At 36.6% G+C, this 22,581-nt stretch overlaps 1 protein-coding gene across 1 annotated transcript; it reads right to left on the bottom strand.

The window, feature by feature from the left end:
- Nucleotides 1–13,424: 13,424 nt before the first annotated feature.
- Nucleotides 13,425–22,292, bottom strand: LOC141719069 (uncharacterized). The gene is made up of 3 exons (XM_074521452.1): nucleotides 21,819–22,292; nucleotides 21,102–21,604; nucleotides 13,425–14,045 (listed from the first exon to the last, which is right to left on the bottom strand). Exons 1-3 carry the CDS (start codon nucleotides 22,177–22,179, stop codon nucleotides 13,947–13,949), a joined length of 963 nt encoding a protein of 320 aa, XP_074377553.1. The 5' UTR covers nucleotides 22,180–22,292; the 3' UTR covers nucleotides 13,425–13,946.
- Nucleotides 22,293–22,581: the final 289 nt, after the last annotated feature.

The following is a 22,581-nucleotide window of genomic DNA, read 5'->3' as shown; positions in this document are numbered from 1 at the left end:
ATATACAGATTTGTTGCACTTAAAATGAATATAGACAAAATGACTTTAGAAAATATGTTAGTCTATTTTAGTACAAGTTCTGTAAATTGTGCATGTTAATTTATAAAGCATGTCACAAGTCCTTAGTTAAAAAAACAACAAAACAGATTTAGAAATCTTGTATTCTCAAAAGAAGTAGCTGAGTTCTTATTATTAATGAACAGGGATTTGTAGCACAACTAATTTGATTTTAATATAAATCAAGCGAGTTTTGATAATTGTATTTATGTCTTTACAGTTATTTGATTATCACTACAAATATTTAGTCTGTTGAGTTCAAGTAGCCAAATATCTTTAAATTGATTATCTTGAAAACATTCAAACAAAAATTTTAAGTAAGTAAAATCAAGAAAACACATTCACCCTCCTCTATGTGCATTTCATACCTAACAACCTAACATTTTTAAAATAAATAGGTTTTAAAAACAATTAAGTAACTATAATTGAGTAAAAATAATGATATTGTTCGATCAACACCGGTAAAGTTGGAGATACTGATTTACGTCGGAGAACTGGTACAACAGGTAAAATATTTTAAGAGGTTATGTCCACAAATAATTGTTTATAATTTTTTCAATACCAATTAAATAAAAAAGGATAATAAAAGATTGAGACGTAGAAAGTCAATATTTAGAGTTTATTTCCGGGAAAATGATTTAGTTTCCCAGCGGAGCGGAGGAAGTATTTTGAGGGTGTTAATGAGATCAGTGAGTGAAGATGTTTGTTTTGTTGACATGGTTATGTAACTATAAATGATCCAGTTTAATAAAAAATATTTAAATAAGAGTAATTAAGTAATTTTAGCAAGTAACGATCGATTTATTACCAAACTTTTAATGCATGGTCTATTGTAATATTGGAGAGATATAGATAGATATTAGGGTTTTGTATCAAATACAAGTGCTCACATCAAAAACTCTATTATCTCTTATTCACATTCGGTCGGTTTGGTTCGATTTTCGGTCGGTTCAGACCAAAAATTATAAAATCTAAAATATCATTAATGTAATAAGAGATAGAGGGTTCTAAAAGTGTATAATTAAAATTCTAAATTAAAAAATTATGATTAAAATTTTTAGGATACTTCTAAACGTATATAATAAAAAAATTATAGTATTTATGATCGAACCGAATATATTTCGATCTATTCGGTCTGAACTGAATAGCCCGAAATTCTGAAAATTAATGATTGAACCGAATCGAATTGGCACGATTCATTTTTTCGGTTTCGATTCGGTTTTACTCAACCCTACTTTCATTGTCTATGATGGTTCTTCATCGTCTTAAACTGCTAAAAGTGACGATGTGCTTAATTGTAATCTGTTTTATTTTGAAAAATGACAGTTTAAGGAGACAATCACGTACCAGACTTGAATTTTATTTTTCTTGTCTCTGCGTTCCTTTATTTTATTTCGTACACTGTCTATTTGCATAGTTATGTTATTCATGTATACGAATACGATAATTGTTGTTACTTGGTTTGCGTGATCCCATTGGTTAGATACATATCACCATAGGTAATTTTCACATTTTTAAGAAACATTTTCGGTTTATTCGCTGCTTATTGATATGTGAGAATTTATAATAAGTTATATTCTCAATTTATTTGCTTATCGATAAAAGAATTTTTAGCCCCTGCATAGAAAAGAATATAGTTTCATATAGTTTCAGTATTAATATAGTTTCAGTAGTAATTACAAGTTTTAAACTCTTTGATGAAAATAGTTATATTATATATAAATAAGAAACTAACAGTACTAGTACTTCATATTAAAGAGATATTTTTATTATTATTAAAGAGGTAGTAGAATTAGAATAATTGATATAATTATTCTAATTAAATAATTAAAATTATTACAATTCTAATTTAGTTATTTTATATAATTCCTGATCATGAGTATTCCTGGAGAGTACGAACATTATTGTGAGGAGTCTCCAAACTTTTTGCAATGCACGTTTAAATCCAGAATAAAACGTTACTCCAAACGAGTGTGATTTGGATCAGGACAGATTCATAAAAAGACTACTAATTTTGGAATAAAAACTGTGAAAATAATGACGTTTAATTGTTTCATCCAGTGAGAGTAGTTGATCAATATATTAGTTTGTTTGTTATCAACTTGTAGAAAAAATAGTTACTACATGTAAAATAGATGTCTGCATGCAGAAGAATGAAAGCAGGCAGGTGCGATTAGCTTGCAAAGAATGGTTGTAAAAACAAGCTAGTATGACCAAACAAAATTTGAAGATAAGGAAAGAGAAACAAGAGGAAGAAACAAAAGAGAAGGGCGCATGTTACTACATGTCTGGTTGTAATAGGCAAAATTACTGAACATCCAGTAAAAAGAAGATGCACAGAGAGATTAATAATAAAATGTAGCCCACACAGACACAATATAATTAGATATATATATACAGAGACACAAGAAATGTAGTGAATGTGTGTTTAGCAAGCAAGTACAAACATAATATTTGTGTGGGAGCAGAGGGTGCAGCGGCCAAAGCGATCCAACCGAAAATGACCCTTCACAAGAATGGATTAGTAGTATACGTATATGTTATTGGACAAACTTAGTATTTTAGACTAAGTCGTGAATCATTTTGAGACTCTATATGAGTGAGACACATTATGTGTTAGTGGTGTGTATTTATTGGAACGTATTCTCCTTTTCGAGGGGATTCCAACGCATATTTACACGCTCAAAATAAGTAAAAGGTGAATGAGAACTGATGTTCCAAAGTTTTACCTTTTAATATGAAAAGTGGTTTTGTACCACATCGAGAGTAGCACAAACCTATTCCTTAGTTTTTCTTATAAATACCATATACCATATCGAAAAGAAAAACAAGTCCTTTCAAGCCTCTCTTTATAAATAGAGTCTTAGGGCATCAGTTTTATTAAGTCAAGGGAATAAGAGTCCTCTCTTTCATTCTCGGTCTCTTTAGTCTTAAATTTTCCAATACTCCGGCGATAGTTCTCGGGCTTAGTTCAAGTTCGCTAAGAGTATATTCGATCTATCGATTATACTGGTATCTCGTTTTATCCTGGGAGGCTATCGACTCGCACATACGGTGAGAGGCGAAATAACTTTAAGGAGACAGTTTCAACTGGACTCGAGGATTTCCATTTGGTTATATTCTTCCTTTCTCTGTTTGATTTCGTTTACTCACGCACACACTTATTTGATTTATATGTATTAATCGCAGATAGTAATCACAATCTTAAAGCTACTTATTTTATATACATCTGTGACTGATACATCTGTATCTGCTTGTTTTGTTGAGTAACAGATCGATGGAGAACCAAACTGTGAACGATTCGATGAACATGACGGCTGATCCCAACGCACAGATCACTGGATCTGATGGGGTTCGCCAGCAACCGATTAACCCTAACGCACGGATCGTACGATCTGATGGGGGGACATGTGCCTTCGGGACATGTGCCTGTGGGACACACTGTCATTGGACAGTTTAGTGTTCCTCTTGGACATATATCGGCAGGATTCACTCCTCCGATCATACCTGCGGTGCCTACTGGTGTGCATACACCTGTAGTACAGACGCACGTACCATCTGTTCCACCTGTGGTGCCTGCTGCACCTGTTATGCCAACTGTGCCTGCTGCACATGCTGAAAAACCTGAGAAGTTCAACGGAACGAACTTCAAACGTTGGAAACAAAAGATGCACTTTTATCTGACCACGTTGCATATGGATCGCTTCCTTAAGGAAGAACCACCGTTGCTCACTGCTGAGAGTAACATGCAGACTGTGTATGCTGCTGATGCTTGGAAGCACTCCGACTATATCTGTCGGAACTATGTGTTAAATTGTTTGTCTGACTCGTTGTATAACGTATACAGCGCGAAGCCAACAGCTAAGGTCTTATGGGAGTCACTTGACCATAAGTATAAAACCGAGGACGTTGGGGCAAAGAAGTGGATTGTTGGCCGCTTTCTTGATTATAAGATGGCAGACTCTAAGACTGTGGTCAGTCAGGTGCAGGAACTGCAGGTGATCATTCATGACATTCATGCTGAGGGAATGGTCATAAGTGAGTCTTTCCAAGTTGCTGCTGTTATTGAAAAGCTTACACCTGGATGGAAAGATTTTAAGAACTACCTTAAGCACAAGCGAAAGGAGATGTCTATGGAGGATCTTATTGTTAGACTTCGTATTGAAGAAGACAACAGAGGGTCCGAGAAGAAAGTTAATGTTGCCACTGAGAAGGCAAACATGGTGGAGCACGCTCAAAGCTCCAAGCCCAAGAAGACTAATTCTAGTAAAGGGGCAAAGCTGGCACCCAAAGGAGGGATTTCGAAGTCGAAATTTTAGGGGAAGTGCTACAACTGTGATAAAGTTGGTCATAGGTCTTCTGACTGCAAGAAGCCCAAGAAGCCCAACAAGAAGAAAGAAGCAAACATGGTAGAGAATATCTCCAAGGATATGGGTGATATAGACCTCTGTGCTACGGTCTCTGAAGTGAACCTGGTCGGTTCTAATCCACGTGAATGGTGGATTGATACTGGTGCTACTAGGCATGTTTGCTCAGACAAGGCGATTTTCTCTAGCCTCAAAGCTTCTGATGCTGGTGAGAAGCTCTACATGGGGAATTCAGCAACTTCTACCATTGAGGTTGAAGGCACGGTGATCCTAAAGATGACCTTTGGGAAGAATCTGACTTTGAAGAATTTACTTTATGTGCCTGATATTCGCAAGAATCTTGTGTCTGGTTCTCTGTTGAGTAAGCATGGCTTTCGCATTGTAATAGAGTCAGATAAAGTAATTTTGTCTAAGAGTGGTATGTTTGTAGGCAAGGGTTATTTAATCGATGGGCTTTTTAAGCCCAATGTAATGTCCGTTAAGAACGATAATGAAATGAAGAATTCTTCTGCTTACTTGCTTGAGTCTCCTAATTTATGGCATGCTAGATTAGGACATGTAAATTATGACACTTTACGACGTTTAAGTGCAAAAGAATATATACCTAAACTTACTATCGATTCAAAACATAAGTGTGAGACTTGTGTTGAGGCAAAATTAACGAGATCATCATTTAAACGTGTGGAAAGGAACACCAAAGTGCTAGACCTAATACATAGCGACATATGTGATTTAAAATTTGCTCCAACAAGAGGAGGAAACAAGTATTTTATTACATTCATTGATGATTGTACAAAATACTGCTATGTATATTTGTTGAAAAGCAAAGACGAAGCTATAGATAAATTTAAAATCTATAAGGAAGAAGTTGAGACACAACAGACTGAGAAAATCAAAACGATACGAAGTGATCGTGGAGGTGAATATGTTGAACCATTTGGAGAATTCTGTTCACAACATGGTATAATCCATGAGGTCACTGCACCATACTCCCCTCAGTCAAATGGTGTGGCTGAAAGGAAGAATCGCACTCTGAAAGAAACGATGAATGCGATGTTGTTAAGCTCTGGGCTTCCACAATCGATGTGGGGAGAAGCCATCTTAAGCGCAAATAATATTTTAAATATTACGATGCGCAAGAATAAGGATGTAAGTCCTTATGAAATGTGGAAGAAAAAGAAACCAAGTTACCAACACCTGAAAGTGTGGGGGTGCCTTGCAAAGGTACTGATCCCTACACCGAAGAAGGTGAAGATAGGTCCTAAGACTGTGGATTGTATTTTCATCGGATATCCTCCACATAGTACTGCATATCGGTTTCTTGTTCATGAATCCAAGATTCCTGATATTCAAAAGAATACCATTATGGAATCAAGGAATGCCTCATTCTTTGAGACAATGTTTCCCTGTAATCCAGGAAACCAACAACCTACGACGTCTAAACGAACTCATGAGTCTGTAGATGACGATAATGAGAGTGACGAAAGTGAAGACGAAAATGTGGGGTAGTGAGAAGGAGCAAAAGACAACGAACGGAGAAATCCTATGGGTCTGATTTTATGACCTATTTGCTCGAAGAAGATGACCCAAAAACCTATAAGGAGGCGGTTACCTCACCTGATGGACCTATGTGAAAAGAGGCCATCAAGAATGAAGTTGATTCAATTATGCAGAATCATACTTGGGAACTAGTGGACTTGCCAACTGGTTGCAAACCATTAGGTAGCAAGTGGGTTTTCAAGAAGTTGAAAACTAATGGCACTATTGATAAGTATAAGGCCAGACTTGTGATTAAAGGATACAAGCAACAAAAAGGCCTTGATTATTTTGATACATATTCTCCTGTAACGAGAATAACGTCCATAAGGATGATGTTTGATATTGCTGCAATGCGTAATCTAACTGTACATCAAATGGATGTGAAAACAGCCTTCCTAAATGGGGACATAGATGAGGAAATCTATATGGAACAACCCGAAGGGTTTGTTGTCCCAGGACAAGAAAGGAAAGTTTGTAGATTGGTGAAATCATTGTATGGTTTGAAGCAAGCGCCTATGAAATGGCATGAAAAATTTGACGAGGTCGTGCTGGCTAATGGCTTCAAAATCAATGAATGTGATAGTTGTGCCTATTACAAGGATAACGAGAGTGGCTATGTCATGATGACGCTATATGTAGATGATCTACTTATTGCCGGAAGCAATGATAAAGTGATCAAATCTACCAAGAACATGTTGAAATCATAATTCGACATGAAAGACATGGGACTAGCAAATGTAATTCTGGGAATTCAAATTTCTAGAACATCAGAGGGTCTCGCATTAAGTCAACCACATTATATTGACAAGATCCTTGAGAAGTTTCTTAAGGATGACTTTGAGAAAGCTAGGACACCTGTGGATATGAATTTGCACCTATCCAAGAACAAAGGTGTAGTTGTTTCCCAATTGGAATACTCGAGGATAATTGGTAGTCTGATGTACCTCATGAGCTGTACAAGACCAGACATTGCATACTCAATTAGCAAGTTGAGTAGGTTTACGAGTAATCCGGGAGCTGATCACTGAAAAGCGATCATAAGGGTACTAAGGTACTTGAGGGGAACTCGAGACTATGGACTGCACTATGGCAGATACCCTGCAGTATTAGAAGGATATACTGACGCAAATTGGATATCTAGCAAGAAAGCACTTAAGTCTACGAGCGGCTATGTGTTTACATTAGCTGGAGCGGCAATATCATGGAAATCCTCAAAACAAATAGTGATAACTCATTCCACGATGGAAGCTGAGTTTGTGGCACTAGATAAATGCGCCGAAGAGGCTGAATATCTACGTCAGTTTCTGGAGGATATTCCAAGATGGCCAAAGCCTGTAACTGCAATAGGGATTCATTGTGATAGTCAATCCGCTATTGGCAGAGCGCAGAGCACGATGTATAATGGAAAGTCTCGTCATATACGACGACGACACAGTTCCATTAGATAATTGATCTCAACCGGAATTATCACTATTGACTATATACCGTCAAAAGATAATATCGCGGATCCACTAACCAAAGGGTTATCAAAAGAAGTGGTTGAGAAATTATCGAGAGGGATGGGCCTTAAGCCTATTGCTTAACGGCATCATGGTGGACACTGAACCATTGCTGACTGGAGATCCCAAGAACTTGGTTCAATGGGACAACTAAATCATGATGACCAAATCACTGTGGGGGTAACCCCTGGCCTGTTCCTATGATGAGGAAACAGTGAGACCCGTAAGGTACGAGGTTAAGCTTTGAGCTTTTAATGATCTTTGGTGAACGCATGGAATTCAGGAGTGAACGCATGGAATTCAGTTGAGTAAACACGGGTTACTCTATAGGATAAAGATCACCTATGTGGGAGAGAAGTGGGGCCGCTTCAAAAGAGAATTGTGAGGCACAATTCTTTAAAAACTCCTGCAGAACCAGGACGATGTTCCATGGCCAAAATGAAAATAATCATGAGAACTGAATGAGTCAGGAAAGATATAGTGATGAGTATGTCATCGTTTACATAAACGGTCGAACAGTTCAAGGATATCGCATCATACTGTCTACCAGTAAAGTCGATATACTTATTCGAGCAAAGGTTCAAGGAGCATTCTCTACCTATCGTATGCTATATCTGACCGCCGGAACTATCACCAAGTCAAGCTCTGCGTCTGTCTGTCTATGTGGTGCGTGCTACTGGACCATCAATCTCATTTGTGGGGGATTGTTGGACAAACTTAGTATTTTAGACTAAGCTGTGAATCATTTTGAGACTCTATATGAGTGAGACACATTATGTGTTAGTGATGTGTATTTATTGGAACGTATTCTCCTCTTCGAGGGGATTCCAATGCATATTTACACGCTCAAAATGAGTAAAAGGTGAATTAGAACTGATGTTCCAAAGTTTTACCTTTTAATATGAAAAGTGGTTTTGTACCACATCGAGAGTAGCACAAACCTATTCCTTAGATTTCTTATAAATACCATGTACCACATCGAAAAGAAAAACAAGTCCTTTCAAGCCTCTCTTTATAAATAGAGTCTTAGGGCATCAGTTTTATTAAGTCAAGGGAATAAGAGTCCTCTCTTTCATTCTCGGTCTCTTTAGTCTTAAATTTTCCAATACTCCGGTGATAGTTCTCGGGCTTAGTTTAAGTTCGCTGAGAGTATATTCGATCTATCGATTATACTGGTATCTCGTTTTATCCTGGGAGGCTATCGACTCGCACATACGGTGAGAGGCGAAATAGCTTTAAGGAGACAGTTTCAACTGGACTCGAGGATTTCTATTTGGTTATATTCTTATTTTCTCTGTTTGATTTCGTTTACTCACGCACACACTTATTTGATTTATATGTATTAATCGCAGATTGTAATCACATATGTATGTATACGTACATATATAATTATATATGTGGATGGGGGATGGGGCAGAGGGTACAGAAGAAAGGACGCGCATGGCAGTTAGAATCCCGGGAAATCTCCGACCAAATTTGACTCACTCTCTGACATATACTATAACCTACATTGTACTACTAGTAACTACTAGCCTCTTCACCCTCTTCTTATATATCACCCCCGTCTACGAGGAGAGAGAGTTTTAGAGAGATCAATAAGACAGATTTATGAGAGAGAGAGAGAGAGATTAGTGGAGGGAGAGAGATGAGGGGAGGGGAGAGAGATATTAAGAAGAGAGATTTGTATGAGAGAGAGAGAAATTAAGAGAGAGGGTAGTTGCAAGTTAGGTTTTACCCGTAGTGAAAAAAAGGATTAGTTGGCGAGGGGGGTAATAAAAAGGAATAATTTGAAGCGGGGGCTAAGTGATGGACAGATGGGGCAGAAAGATGTTTGTAATTTTGTATACAAAATTACAAACACTCTGTCATCCCGACACTTCACCATCAATAGAGCTGGCTCGTCGTCTTGTGTTTGAGACATATTGATCTCCAAATGTTGTTCTTTATCCTTTTTAGGTTTGCGGCATTCCGCTGCATAGTGACCGTAACCCAAACAATTAAAGCATCATACTTTGGTTCGATCACGTCCACCCCGATTCCCTTCTCTTCCATCATTTGTTTTACTTCTCTTCCATCATTTGTTTTATTTTTCAGATTTGACCTCCTCTGCCATTCCTCTTGTGTGAGCAACAACTGGCCTTCCTCTTTCTCCTTTTTCAACCATTCTTCCTCAGTAAGTAATAGTTGTCCTCCTCTAGGTTCATCATGACCTTTCAGGCGTTCTTCGTGGGCCTTCAATGACCCAACTGCTTCCTCGACTGACATTGTTTCCAACTGTCCAAACTGTTCAATGGTGGATGCAATTTGCAGAAATTTTGTAGGCACTGCTCTAAGAAGCTTCTTCACAACGTATTCTTCACTAATAGTTTCACCAAGAGCTCGAATATTTGCTACCAAACCACTTAATTTTGTGCAAAGGTCATCAAGCTGCTTCGTGTTTTTCATCCTTAAGGCTTCGAATTCTGACTTTAAAGTCTGCACCTTCACCTTTTGTACTCGATCAGCTCCAAGACACATGGTTTTTATAGAATCCCACGCCTCTTTTGCCGTATCTTTCTCTGCAATGGACAAAAGAATGTCCTCGGGTATTCCTTGATAAATGGCTGCAAGCGCAATCTTATATGTTCTCTCCTCCATCTTCGATTTTGGGTCCTTGGGTTCAATAGCATCCCACACTCTGTGGGCTTGCATAAAGACCCTCATATTTATTGCCCACGTCGTATAGTTGCTCCGTGCCAACATCGGATATCTGAGACCAACTCCCTCCCTTGTTTTTCTCATCTCTATCTTGCTTTTCTCCATTACTCCCTTCTTGGGCATGTACTTTGGCATACACACGATGTACCAGGCTCTGATACCAAAATGATAACTAAACCTGTGAAACTAGTTGATTTACTATGTGTATATGTGTAAAAGGTAAAGCTTGAAAACAGAAAGAAAACAAACTAAGATATTGATCCCTTTTATTCACTTAGAAATTACAGCATATTAATACTAAGACAGAAACATAATAGAACGAACTAATGCTATAAACCAGGGAAGTGCCATAGACTCCCAGTCACAACTACTACTACTGCAAAGCTACAGAGACTTATTCAAACTGGTCCTAGAAAAACTCTTGCACGTTGCAAGACAAATCAGACAATCCACGTCATCACAAAACACACCAGCAAACTAAATAACAGTTTAGATTAATCCAACACTGATTCAGGTGGTGGTGCTCCTACTTGGGTTGGTTTTGTTGATCGTTGAACGCTTGTTTCTGATGGCATTGTTGGTTTGTGTTTGTTGCAAACAAACTATTTGATTTAAACTTTTGTTGCTAGAGGGGGAGAATGAAGAGAAATGTGGGAGAGGAGAGTAAAGGGTGTTTGCTTTTTGAAGGGAGAGAGGTGGGGTTTTATGGAGGGAGGGAGCGAGAGAGAGAGAGAGAGAGAGAGAGAGAGAGAGAGAGAGAGAGAGATTCTGGAAGGTTAGAACTAGCTTGTGCTGAATTCTGAGGCTTATTTGGAAAAAGGTTAAACAAAACAAAGAAGCTGGTTTCCGAGCTTGATGAGATTGACATGGCCGGGTTGGCTCTGATACCACGTGTAATATCCCGTAATTTTTAGAATTCGATCAATAATAGAATAATAGAAAAAAATATTAAAATTAGAAAAGGACTGGGATTTAAAATTGAATTAGAGTAATGAGCCTAAAATTTGGATCCAATTCTAATATGGATAACTTGTAGGTTAAGATATAGGGTTTTGTCTCGTTATAAATGAGATGATGATCTATTAGTTTAAACTAAAGTGGAGTAACATAGGTTATTAATGTCCAGTTGAATGTTACCAAATATGAAAAATTTCCTCTGATTTTGGAGTTAATGGCATTTTGCAACCCCTACCTTTCATTCAATAACAAAACTATATACTTACTTTCAAAAATACAGTTTGCAGTTCCTAATTTTCGACATCAAATACAGTATGCATCCTTTTAACCATTTTGTTAAAAAAATTATATTTTGAAGAGTAAAATTGAAATTTAACAAAATATTTAAATAATAATTTTATTTTTTTTAATTAAACTAAAAGTTAGAATTTCAAATTAATTTTAATATCAATTATTTTAAATTTTACTCAGTATAATTTTTAAAATTTTAAAAATATAAATATATTTAGAAACTTTATGCTCTAATATAAAAATATATATTTTGCTTGATAAATATATTTTAAGTATTTAGGATTATGATTAATTTAGAGCATTACTAATGGAAAATAGCTACTCCCTCATTTTTTACTTACTTTTTCCTCGTACTTGGCACGCATTAAGGCTACTATAAAATATATTCTATAATTTATTTTTAAAATTTTCTTTTTCTATGTAAAAATTTAAATATTATATTTTTATTTAAAAGAAAAAATAATTAAAATTATTTAATTGTGCATACTTTACGGAAATTTCAAAAATCGTGCTGATTTTCTGTCACCAAAGTAAAGAACGAGTGGGATATAATTTTTTTTCATATAAAATATGCATTAAAATAAATATTTTTATTGATTTGAAATTTAAATTATTAATATTAACATCTCAATTTCAATTTTATAACCGGAAGGGATGCATGTTAAAGTTAATATTGAAAGTTAAGGGTTGCAAACTGTGTTTTACAAAATAAATATACTATTTTGATTTTAATTGAAAGGTGTGGGTTGCAAAGTGTAATTAACTCCTGATTTTGTTTATAAATTGCCCTGTTTTTTAAGCTTCTGTAATATCTTGCTAGACTTACAAATTCAGAATTATAACAAGGTAATCGGATTGATAAAAGATAGATAAAAAGAAGTGTAATTGGAAGGAGTGGATAAATCGTATCGATAACTTATTTAACAATGTTTTCTTTATTATGATATCACATAGATTGTTTTTCAATTGGTTACAACATTGATAATTGTAATGTGACTTTTAGTGACAAATTTCAGATTAGATTAAGATAAAATAGTGATGGATGTAGAATGTTAGAATGTTAGAGCCAACATGTTTTTGATGTGTGGAAATATTTGCAATGTTCAGAGTAATTGCTATGGGATGCAGCAGAGTCCTCTAGCCACTGATTTTCGTTGAGCACAGAGGAGTTTGAGCAACATTAACAGTTGCCTCACGACTTCAAGTTTAGTATCACCTCTTTTATCGTAAAAAATTCCAATTTTTTTTTGTTAATAGTCGTACCACGTACAACGGTACAAATAATCTAAACTTGATGTATATTTCAAGAACATGTTTCAAATTTCTCATATAGATGACTTAAATGTTTTGGGTGTCAAATTTTAGTTCGTTCAGTTGGTTCTAAGCTTATTTCTTTATTCTCCGGGAATGGGTTTATACTTTATACATGTACTCCAGTTACACAATTTTGTAAAGTAATTCGAAAATCTAACATTTGAGGGGGGAAAAGTGATGAGGATTCTGGATTTTGGTTATGAATGTGTCAAAAGATTACAATCCTCTCCCAGGAGGGTTAAACAAATTAGAGATCATGCACTACCCAGCACATAAAGGTTTAGAATCAAATTTAGTAGGCCTTTTTTTAATTAGGTTCTGATCTGAATGTTTAAGTGCCCTTTAAGTTATAATGATGAGTTCGAGAGCTTGCCATCTGAATGCCTGGACTGAGTAATATGAAGTGCTAGAATAATATCCAGGCGTGTTGATGTCACTAAGGAATCATTTCCACAATGGTGACATTATAACCAGGGATTCTGAGAAGAATATGTTACTGTTTGAAGCTGAATATAATCACATCAAGGATATGATTTCTGAGTTTCATTCAGTTTATTTTAAAGTTATGGTGTACACAGAAAGCTTGGTTTGCACAGAGGGAACACGGCAGTTAAGAAACATAACGACGATTAAAGGAAAACAGAAGCGGGCTGAGCAACATAATCAAGAATAAACCAGGGTCCAGGGGATAGTGAGAAGCATATGAATCAGGAAGTTATAAACATACTAATAGGAGCAGATCAATAGTTACTTTCAAGACAATTTATATTGTTAGGGACTCAAAGTGCATGCCAAACTTCAATGTTACGGGGGGAATACAGGCAAACTTTGAAAACAATGAAACTAGTAATAGGACCGCTATCATCCTGTTTCATCTGTTTCAACCGCTATCATCCTGTTTCATCTGTCTGAAACATTGTGCTTCTGCTGGTATAATGAACCCAGAATTTTGAATGACAACAACTTACATAATATTTCAAGATATTATACACCTGTTTCATCAATTAATAACAATTCACAAACACGTCTCTAGCCTCACGTCTCTCCCTCCCTCAAAATTCAAAATCTTACTCCCTTAAAATCCAAATTCACCGGTCATGTCTTAGTTTAGTCCAATCCTAAAGTTAGGATTTTTTGCATTAAATCAATGGAGAATGATGAACAGTCGGTATATATACGAGCCTAGGAAAAAGAGCAGTGATGTGTAAAATAATAACTCATAGCATCATATCAATTGCCGGATAAACTTTTTGCCACCCCTAGCTGATGAAACTGCTTTAATTAAATTCTGGAGAAGCCCTATCCGACCAGTTGTTCCCGAAAGCTGTATTGGCAAGACATACAACAGAAGCAAAAAATTATAAGGTATTCAGTTTTTTTAAAAATGATATGAAACAAATATAATTTTAATCCAGAAAATGTATAAATATACTGTAAGACTTCTTCGCATGGCTGAAAAACTATTATTCACAACAAAATAATTAGAGTTATACAATCTTTTAAATTCAAATTGTAAACCAAACAAAATTATAAAATATAAAGTCACGTAAAATGTACCATAGAACTAGCAGACGGTTTTCCAATGAACGAACTTGAACTGATAATTGGGTGTTAAAATAAATTAATAAATAGATAGATCATGAACATAGAACATACAACACTATTGGTGTTCAAAATACTATAAGCATACGATCCTAAGATCAGTCCCCATAGTTACATAGGACATACAACACTATTGAGGTATAATTTAATCGAGTCACGCAAATCAGCATCTATGTAGTAGCAAGGTATATGAGCTTATTGGATACGTTAAGAATTGTAGAAAAACTGGACAGGCAGTAAACATTAGTCGGCCTGCATGTTGGACTTCCCTCAATCTTTTATCAGACAGACACTACATTTTCCAAGGATATGGCAGACCCTTATGAGGATTCAGCTAAAGAGTTCAAGGACTTAATATGGAATATTATGGTTGAAGGAAGTACGCCTAATCTGGGTGATTTTTTTCATGTCTTGAAGAAGATAGACTTACAAGGTATATTCCGGAGGATGACAAGGCAATTTTGGGAATCTATTAAAGATATTAAATGGTTTATTACAGAGCGACTGGCTTTAGAGAGGTCAGGCACCCTGGTAAAGAATAATGACCCGCTTGATGACAAATCAAGATCTCTCTATGGTGCCGAGAAGAAATTGACAAAACTCATATTGAACACCCATTGATGGTATGTTAACTCTCTTCTCCCAGTTTAATAAATTTAGGTTTTATAATTTTGTAGATTAAAACACATCTCAAATGGAATTTCTATTTCAGTAATTCAATCAATAACCTAAAATACGGAGGATGAACTAATAGCTTATTGAACCAGGAGGACCTTTCTACATCATTTACTGATTTAATCTGTACAACATCACATTAAAAGATATTTGGGTTCTTTTTGCAAATTTTTAACTCCTAAATTACAGTACTAGACACATTTTAGAAGATAGAGTCCTTTTTAACAATTTTGTTTAACATTTTAACACAAATTCAGAGATTAGATGGGATTTAGAGTCCTACTTTTATCCATAAGAACTTCAACTACCTGAGTAGGAAACAAAAACGTCTAATGTGAAGATCTATGTATGGTTTTATTCGTTTATTTAACATTTGTTGGTGGATATTTTATACAAGAAACATGAATGTCCTGCAGTTACAACCAGTTGATAGAAAATCATCCATAACGCCCACAAGACTAAACACGAGAATCTCTCCCTAAAGTAAAGGCGTTCAGGTTATCTGCAAGGCTCTCCTCTTAGTATTAAAAGTTTGAGGGCAGGCTTAATTTGATAACAGTTGTTATGTTGTGGATGCATTCTTTGGTCAAAAGTACCAAAAGAAGAATAAAGGAAAGCAGCATTCTTTCTAAAATATTTTCAGGGATTTGTTTTTAAGTAAATCTTTTTGTCAAATAAGTTATAGCTGATTTTATGGCTATGTGATTTGGTTGTGTTCCTCAATCATAGGTAGAGTCAAAGATAGCTCCCTGATTGTGGGAATCACTATTTATGTATTTCCCTTAATTGTGTGTTACCTTATTCGTTCTTTTCCTATATATGGAGAGACGATTGAATGAAATAAAAGGACTACTCATTCAGTAAACAATTGTGTAAGGAGAGTTGAAGAGTTATCTTGAGTAAAACTTTTATTTTGAAAGATAGGTTCCTCTAAGAATAGGAGAATCAATCCATCTATTCCTGGTAATAGACCCGTGACGAGATCCCCAGCCAGGGACCATAACAACTTGGTATCAGAGCCTCACGTCATGGGAGATACCGAACAAGTGATGTCCATTGTAAAAGAGTTGGACAAGAAGATCTAGATTCAAGAGTTACGGGAAGGGATTCAAGCAATTCAGCGCGCATTAGCAGTACAACAGAGATCAAATGAAAAATTTGTGGGAGAAACTTCAGCAAATTCTAATGGTGTAGAAACGGAATCAGAAACCAAGGATGAGAATCACAAACATGGGATTGTTCCGAGGTACTCTAAATTGAAATTTCCATCCTATAATGGTACTGAAGACCCTCTGGGTTGGTTGTATCGATGTGAGCAATTTTTTGTCAACCAGAAAACAGGAGATAAAGATAAGGTGGGGCTAGCCGCTTTTCATTTAATTGGAGAAGCTCAGCTACGGGGATACAAGTTGGAGCAGGAGGAACCAGAAATAACATGGGATCAGTTCAAATCCTATTGCCTTCTTCGTTTTGGTCCTCCATTAAGCAGAAACCCTCTGGGAGAACAGGTTAATCTTAAACAAGAAAGCACCGTGGAGGAGTATCAACGACAATTCCAAACACTCTTAGCAAGAGCAACCACGGTAAGGACTGATCAACAAGTAGATTTGTTTACTGTTGGATTAAATGAAGGATATCGATGTAGAGATGCAGGGCCCTCCTAATCTTGTAACTGCAATGAATCTAGCACGTGCTTTTGAAAGAAAGTCACAAATCACCAACAAAAGTAGTGTGCAACGTACTACTTCTTCCTGGAATATTAGCAAGGCTGCTTTTTCAAGCTTGTCGGCAACACCTCGTCAAGAAGCTAAGACTACGGGACAAAAGGCATTTTTGGGTACTTCCAAGGCATCAAGTGTGGGGAGCGTGACAAGTCCATTTATTAAGAAGCTTTCCAAGGCTGAAATGGCGGAACGACGAGCAAAAGGGCTTTGTTACAATTGTGACGAATCATACTCGGCTGGTCATCGATGTAAAAGAATATTTTGTCTAATGGTAGAAGACTCTGATGGGGATGATGAATTTTTAACAGAGCCTGAGATATCCCTACATGCTATCACAGGAATCAAAACAACTCAAACGATGCAGCTTAAGATTCAGGTGGCTGAAAAAATGATTCTAGGGTTGGTGGATTCAGGCAGCACACATTATTTCATAAGTGAAGAGGCTGCATTGCGATTACAATTACCTATCTCCCGTCGTTCTTCATTGCAAGTAGCTGTAGCAAATGGTGAGAAAGTGTCTAGTCCAGGTATTTGTATTGCTGTTCCATTATGCATTCAAAATCAGATTTTTTATTTGGATTTGTATGTTATAACTCTTGGAGGATTTGATGTGGTACTTGGTGTGAAGTGGTTGCAAACACTAGGTCCTATCTTATGGGATTTCAGCACCCTTACCACGAGGTTTAACCTACACGATCAACACATTATTTGGAAAGGGGAAGTTGTCAAAAGAGGGGATGCTACTGTTTTTACATTGCAAGAAGAGGCAACATTGCGCTCAACCTTGGAAAAATTATTGGTTGATTAAACTGACCTTTTTCAGGAACCACAAGGGTTGCCACCTGCACGAGGATGTGATCATCGCATCAATTTGTTGCCTGGTTCATGCCCTGTTGTTGTCAGGCCTTACCGATATCCTCATCGTCAAAAGGATGAGATTGAAAAACAATGTGCGGAAATGATTGTGCAAGGCATAATTCGTTGTAGCAGGTCTCCTTTTTCTTCTTCGGTATTGTTAGTTCCCAAGCATGATGGCTCATCACGTCTTTGTGTTGATTATAGAGAACTCAATACTATGACTATAAAGGATAAATTTCCGATTCCGGTGGTGGATGAGCTATTGGATGAACTCCATGGTGCAAAATTTTACAAAAAACTTGATTTACGCTCGGGATATCATCAAGTGCAGATGGATCCAAAAGATATAGAGAAGACAACATTTCGTACACACCACGGCCATTTTGAATTTCTGGTACTCGCATTTGGTCTTACAAATGCTCCTTCAACCTTCCAAGCATTGATGAATGAGGTCTTTCAACCTTACTTGTGTAAATTTGTTCTCGTTTTCTTTGATGATATCTTAATTTATAGCAGGACATGCATATGCAACACATCCGTCAGGTGTTTGAGCTTTTACGAAAGCATCAACTATTCCTTAAAAAATCTAAATGTTCGTTTGGTGAGCAGCATGTCACCTATTTGGGACATGTTATTCATGCAAATGGGGTTTCAGCTGATGTCGGTAAGATTTCTGCAATAATTGAGTGGCCTTTACCTCAGTCTGTTAAAGCTTTGCGCGGCTTTCTAGGGCTCACAGGTTATTATCGTAAATTTGTAAAAGATTATAGAATTATAGCAGCACCTTTGACAAGCCTACTGAAGCGCGATTCCTTTAATTGGTCTCCAGCTGCTGAAACAGCATTTTATGACCTGCAGAAAGCTCTCTCTACTGCACCCATGTTACAACTTCCAGATTTTGATCGAGAGTTTGTTGTAGAATGTGATGCCTCTGGTATAGGCATTGGAGTCGTCTTACACCAGGGAAGCCATCCAATTGCATTTTTCAGTCGCAAATTTGCTGATCGACATTTAAAACTTCCGGCTTATGAGCGAGAACTGATTGAATTGGGCAAAACAGTGCAACATTGGCGACCATATCTCTGGGGACGCTCTTTTCTTATTAAAACTGATCATTACAGCTTGAAATAGTTGTTGGAACGTCTCACCACTGCTCCTCAACAACATTGGGTTAGTAAGTTGCTTGGGTTTGATTTTCGAGTGGAGTACAAGCTCGGGACGCTTAACAAAGCCGCTGATGCCTTGTCACGTCGGGAAGATGAGGTAGGGGTTGTTTTCGCCATCTCACAACCTCGCTTGACACTTTTAGAAGATTTGAAAAGGGAGGTCGTAACCACAAAATCTATCCAAGAAATTATCACTCTCATTCACAAAGGTACTGCAGAAACACATTTTACTTTCCGTGATGGATTATTATTTTACAAGAATCGAGTTTATTTATTGCCCACTTCTCAGTTGATTCCTACCATTGTATCTGCTATTCACAATGCAACTCATGAAAGAATTCAGAAAACTCTTCATCGAGTGCAGGCTGATTTTTATTGGAAGGGGATGAAAACTACAATTCATAATTTCGTTCAAAGTTGTGTGATATGTCAACAACATAAGTGGCAAAATCTTCATCCAGCTGGTCTTTTGCAGTCATTACCAATTCCAGAAAATATTTGGGCAGATATTTCAATGGACTTAATTGAGGGTCTGCCTAAGATAGGGGGGAAATCTGTGCTATTTGTGGTGGTGGATCGCTTATCAAAGTATGCTCATTTCCTTCCTCTTGCACATCCGTACACAGCTATTTCAGTTGCTCAAGTATTTTTCAGCCATATTTTTCGTTTACATGGTCTGCCTAAGTCAATAGTAAGTGATCGGGATGTTGTGTTTACTGGTACATTTTGGAAAGAATTGTTTCGCTTGAGTGGTAATCGATTATCTTTCTCTTCAGCCTACCATCCTCAGACAGATGGTCAAACAAAGGTAGTTAATCGAACAATTGAGATGTATTTGCGTTGTTTTGTGGGTGATACACCAAGAAAATGGGTAGAATGGCTTCCTTGAACAGAATATTGCTATAATACATCCTTCCACGCAGCTCTCCGTACCACTCCCTTCCAACTAGTTTATGGCAGGCCACCTCCTCGTTTGCTATCTTATGAACCTGGTTCAACGCGCGTTGACGCCGTAGATCGTTGTTTGCAGGATCATGATGAAGTTCTGGCTACAACTCGTGCTTATCTACACCAGGCTCAAGACCGTATGAAACATTTTCATGATGCACGCCACTGAGATTTGTCTTTCAGCCCAGGTCAACTTGTGTGGCTTCGCTTGCAGCCTTATCGGCAACGTTCTATAGGCAACAGATCATGTCCCAAGTTAGCACCCAAGTTCTACGGCCCTTTCAAGATTTTGAATCGAGTAGGTTCAGTTGCTTATACACTTGAGCTTCCTGTTGATTGCAAACTCCATAATGTTATCCATGTTTCAGTGCTTAAAGAGTTTAAGGGTGTGAAAATTGCCGAAGAACCCACTTTACCTCCTACTATTGATGGAAAAGTAATTCCCCAACCACTATCTGTCCTTCGTTTTCGTGTCAATAGAGGTGTACCTGAGCTACTAGTAAATTGGGCTAGTCAGTCAGAATCTGATTCTACTTGGGAGAATGCACATACGTTTAAAGAAGTTTATCCTGAGTTTGAGCTTGAGGACAAGCTTGTTATCAAGGAGGGGAGTAATGTTGTGGATGCATTCTTTGGTCAAAAGTACCAAAAGAAGAATAAAGGAAAGCAGCAAACTGTTGGAGTAATTTCAGAGATATGATCACATTCTTATTTCTAAAATATTTTCAGGGATTTGTTTTTAAGTAAATCTTTTTGTCAAATAAGTCATAGCTGATTTTATGGCTATGTGATTTGGTTGTGTTCCTCATAGGTAGAGTCAAAGATAGCTCCCTGATTGTGGGAATCACTATTTATGTATTTCCCTTAATTGTGTGTTACCTTATTCGTTCTTTTCCTATATATGGAGAGACGATTGAATGAAATAAAAGGACTACTCATTCAGTAAACAATTGTGTAAGGAGAGTTGAAGAGTTCTCTCGAGTAAAACTCTTATTTTGAAAGATAAGTTCCTCTTCAATCCATCTATTCCTGGTAATAGACCCGTGACGAGATCCACAGCCAGGGACCATAACATGTTATAGTTACGAATTTATTTATACTTGCAGCCTCTACATTTAACAACCTTCTGATTGAAATTTAAATACTATTCCCTATTTATGAACTTGGTTTTCTCACTTACCTTCGCTCCTTATGTTACACTGCATATTAAGTCCTACTATCAATATGTTAATTTGCGAGAGCTATTATGAAGTTTAAATATATATTGTAAAGTTTAAAGAAAGTTGTTTAAATATATATTGTAAAGTTTAAATAGAACATACAATACTATAGGTTTAGGCGAATTTGATAATTTAATCGATATTTCAGGAATATATCATATGCACATGAGAGTATGAATTGACATACGTTTTGAGTAGCCCCAAGAGCCGCCCCAGTAATATTTTCACATTTACTTTTGATTTTGCTTCCTTCAATCTGTCCATCCGAACCATCATGTTTCGAGAATTTCGTTCCTTCTGCTTTGTCTCTGTCTCCATAATCGATCAGTTGTACCGAGTTGGCGGAAGAAAATTTGCTTACTCCAGCATAACATATTTTGCGAACAAAAGGATCGTAAAATTTGTAAAGATAGGGTAATTTTCCTTCCCTAATGGCCTTTGAAACTTGTTTCCATTTAGGTTGAAGACTTAAACAAATTGAGTGGGGTATATGTTCAGCATCACCGATGTGGAGGAAACCATATTGAACATGAGAATGCATAGTACAAAACCTAACAGCCTGGGTAGTCATTCCCGTAAGTAGCACAAATGCATCAGTCCATTCATCTTTTTTCCCTAGCGTGTAGCCGAGGCTTAACGTACTAATTGCAGAACACATGGTTTTCTTTGTGTAGCTTAAACTCTGGGAGACTGCAAGCCATTAAGGGTAAAAGAGTTTATTGCCCGTTTGGGAACTTGAAATTTATTTGAAATTCTTTAGTAAAACCATGTCATATTAAAATTTGGGGACTCATATTCTAGCTAAAATACATAATTCCCCCAAATTACAGAGATTGGGAGAGTTTTGGGAAACCAAAAGTGAATGCTCTTGGAAATGTTTAAATTGAGAGTGGGGAGGGTTTACCTGCTAGAGAAGAGTGTCGGATCCCCAAATTGACTCTGAAAAATGTTAGATCTGGAACAAGATTAGGATCCAAATCGCAATCATCTATAGCAAACAAAGTTCCTTCAACACAAACAGCAATTAACTGCAAGTTGTTCTTGGTGTATACTCCATATACAGGAAATCTCCCTATTATACAGAATTTCATTGAGACGTAATCATCAGCTGTTTTAGGGAACTTCTGCGGTAAAGCCATCCTAAATATCTGATAAGAATTCAACCTGGGATATCTTTCGAGTAGATCGTCTATTTTCTTACCGTAAATTTTGCTCGTCATAGTATGTAATTCAAATGTTTCGATTAAATCTATGAAAGATGACATGTCTGCAAGATGATAGCTGTATCTCGCCGCCAAATTGAAAATATAAGATCAACTCCTATCTGTATTCAGTCTACGATATGTTAGTAGAAGGGAGCATTTCCCGGTTTAGATGTGATAATCGAACTGAACCGATCAAAAATTGTGGTTCCGGTTCGGTTTTTAACTAATTCTGATTTAGTCGGTTCTTATTTTTCTAGAAATTTCGGTTTTCGGTTCGGTTCGGTTCTTAACATATTAGAATCGTAAGAACCGAACCGAACAGTATATAAATGGATAAATACATATATATATATATAAATATATGTATATCTATATTACGTATTATGTTTTCTTATTTATAATATTTTAATAAATTTTAAGAAAAATATGATTTTTATTGGATTACTCATCTCTTTAAATATA

The sequence above is a fragment of the Apium graveolens genome, chromosome 4 (assembly GCF_009905375.1).
Source record: "Apium graveolens cultivar Ventura chromosome 4, ASM990537v1, whole genome shotgun sequence".
Taxonomy (NCBI): Eukaryota; Viridiplantae; Streptophyta; class Magnoliopsida; order Apiales; family Apiaceae; genus Apium; species Apium graveolens.
This window is presented reverse-complemented; position numbering and strand designations above follow the sequence as displayed.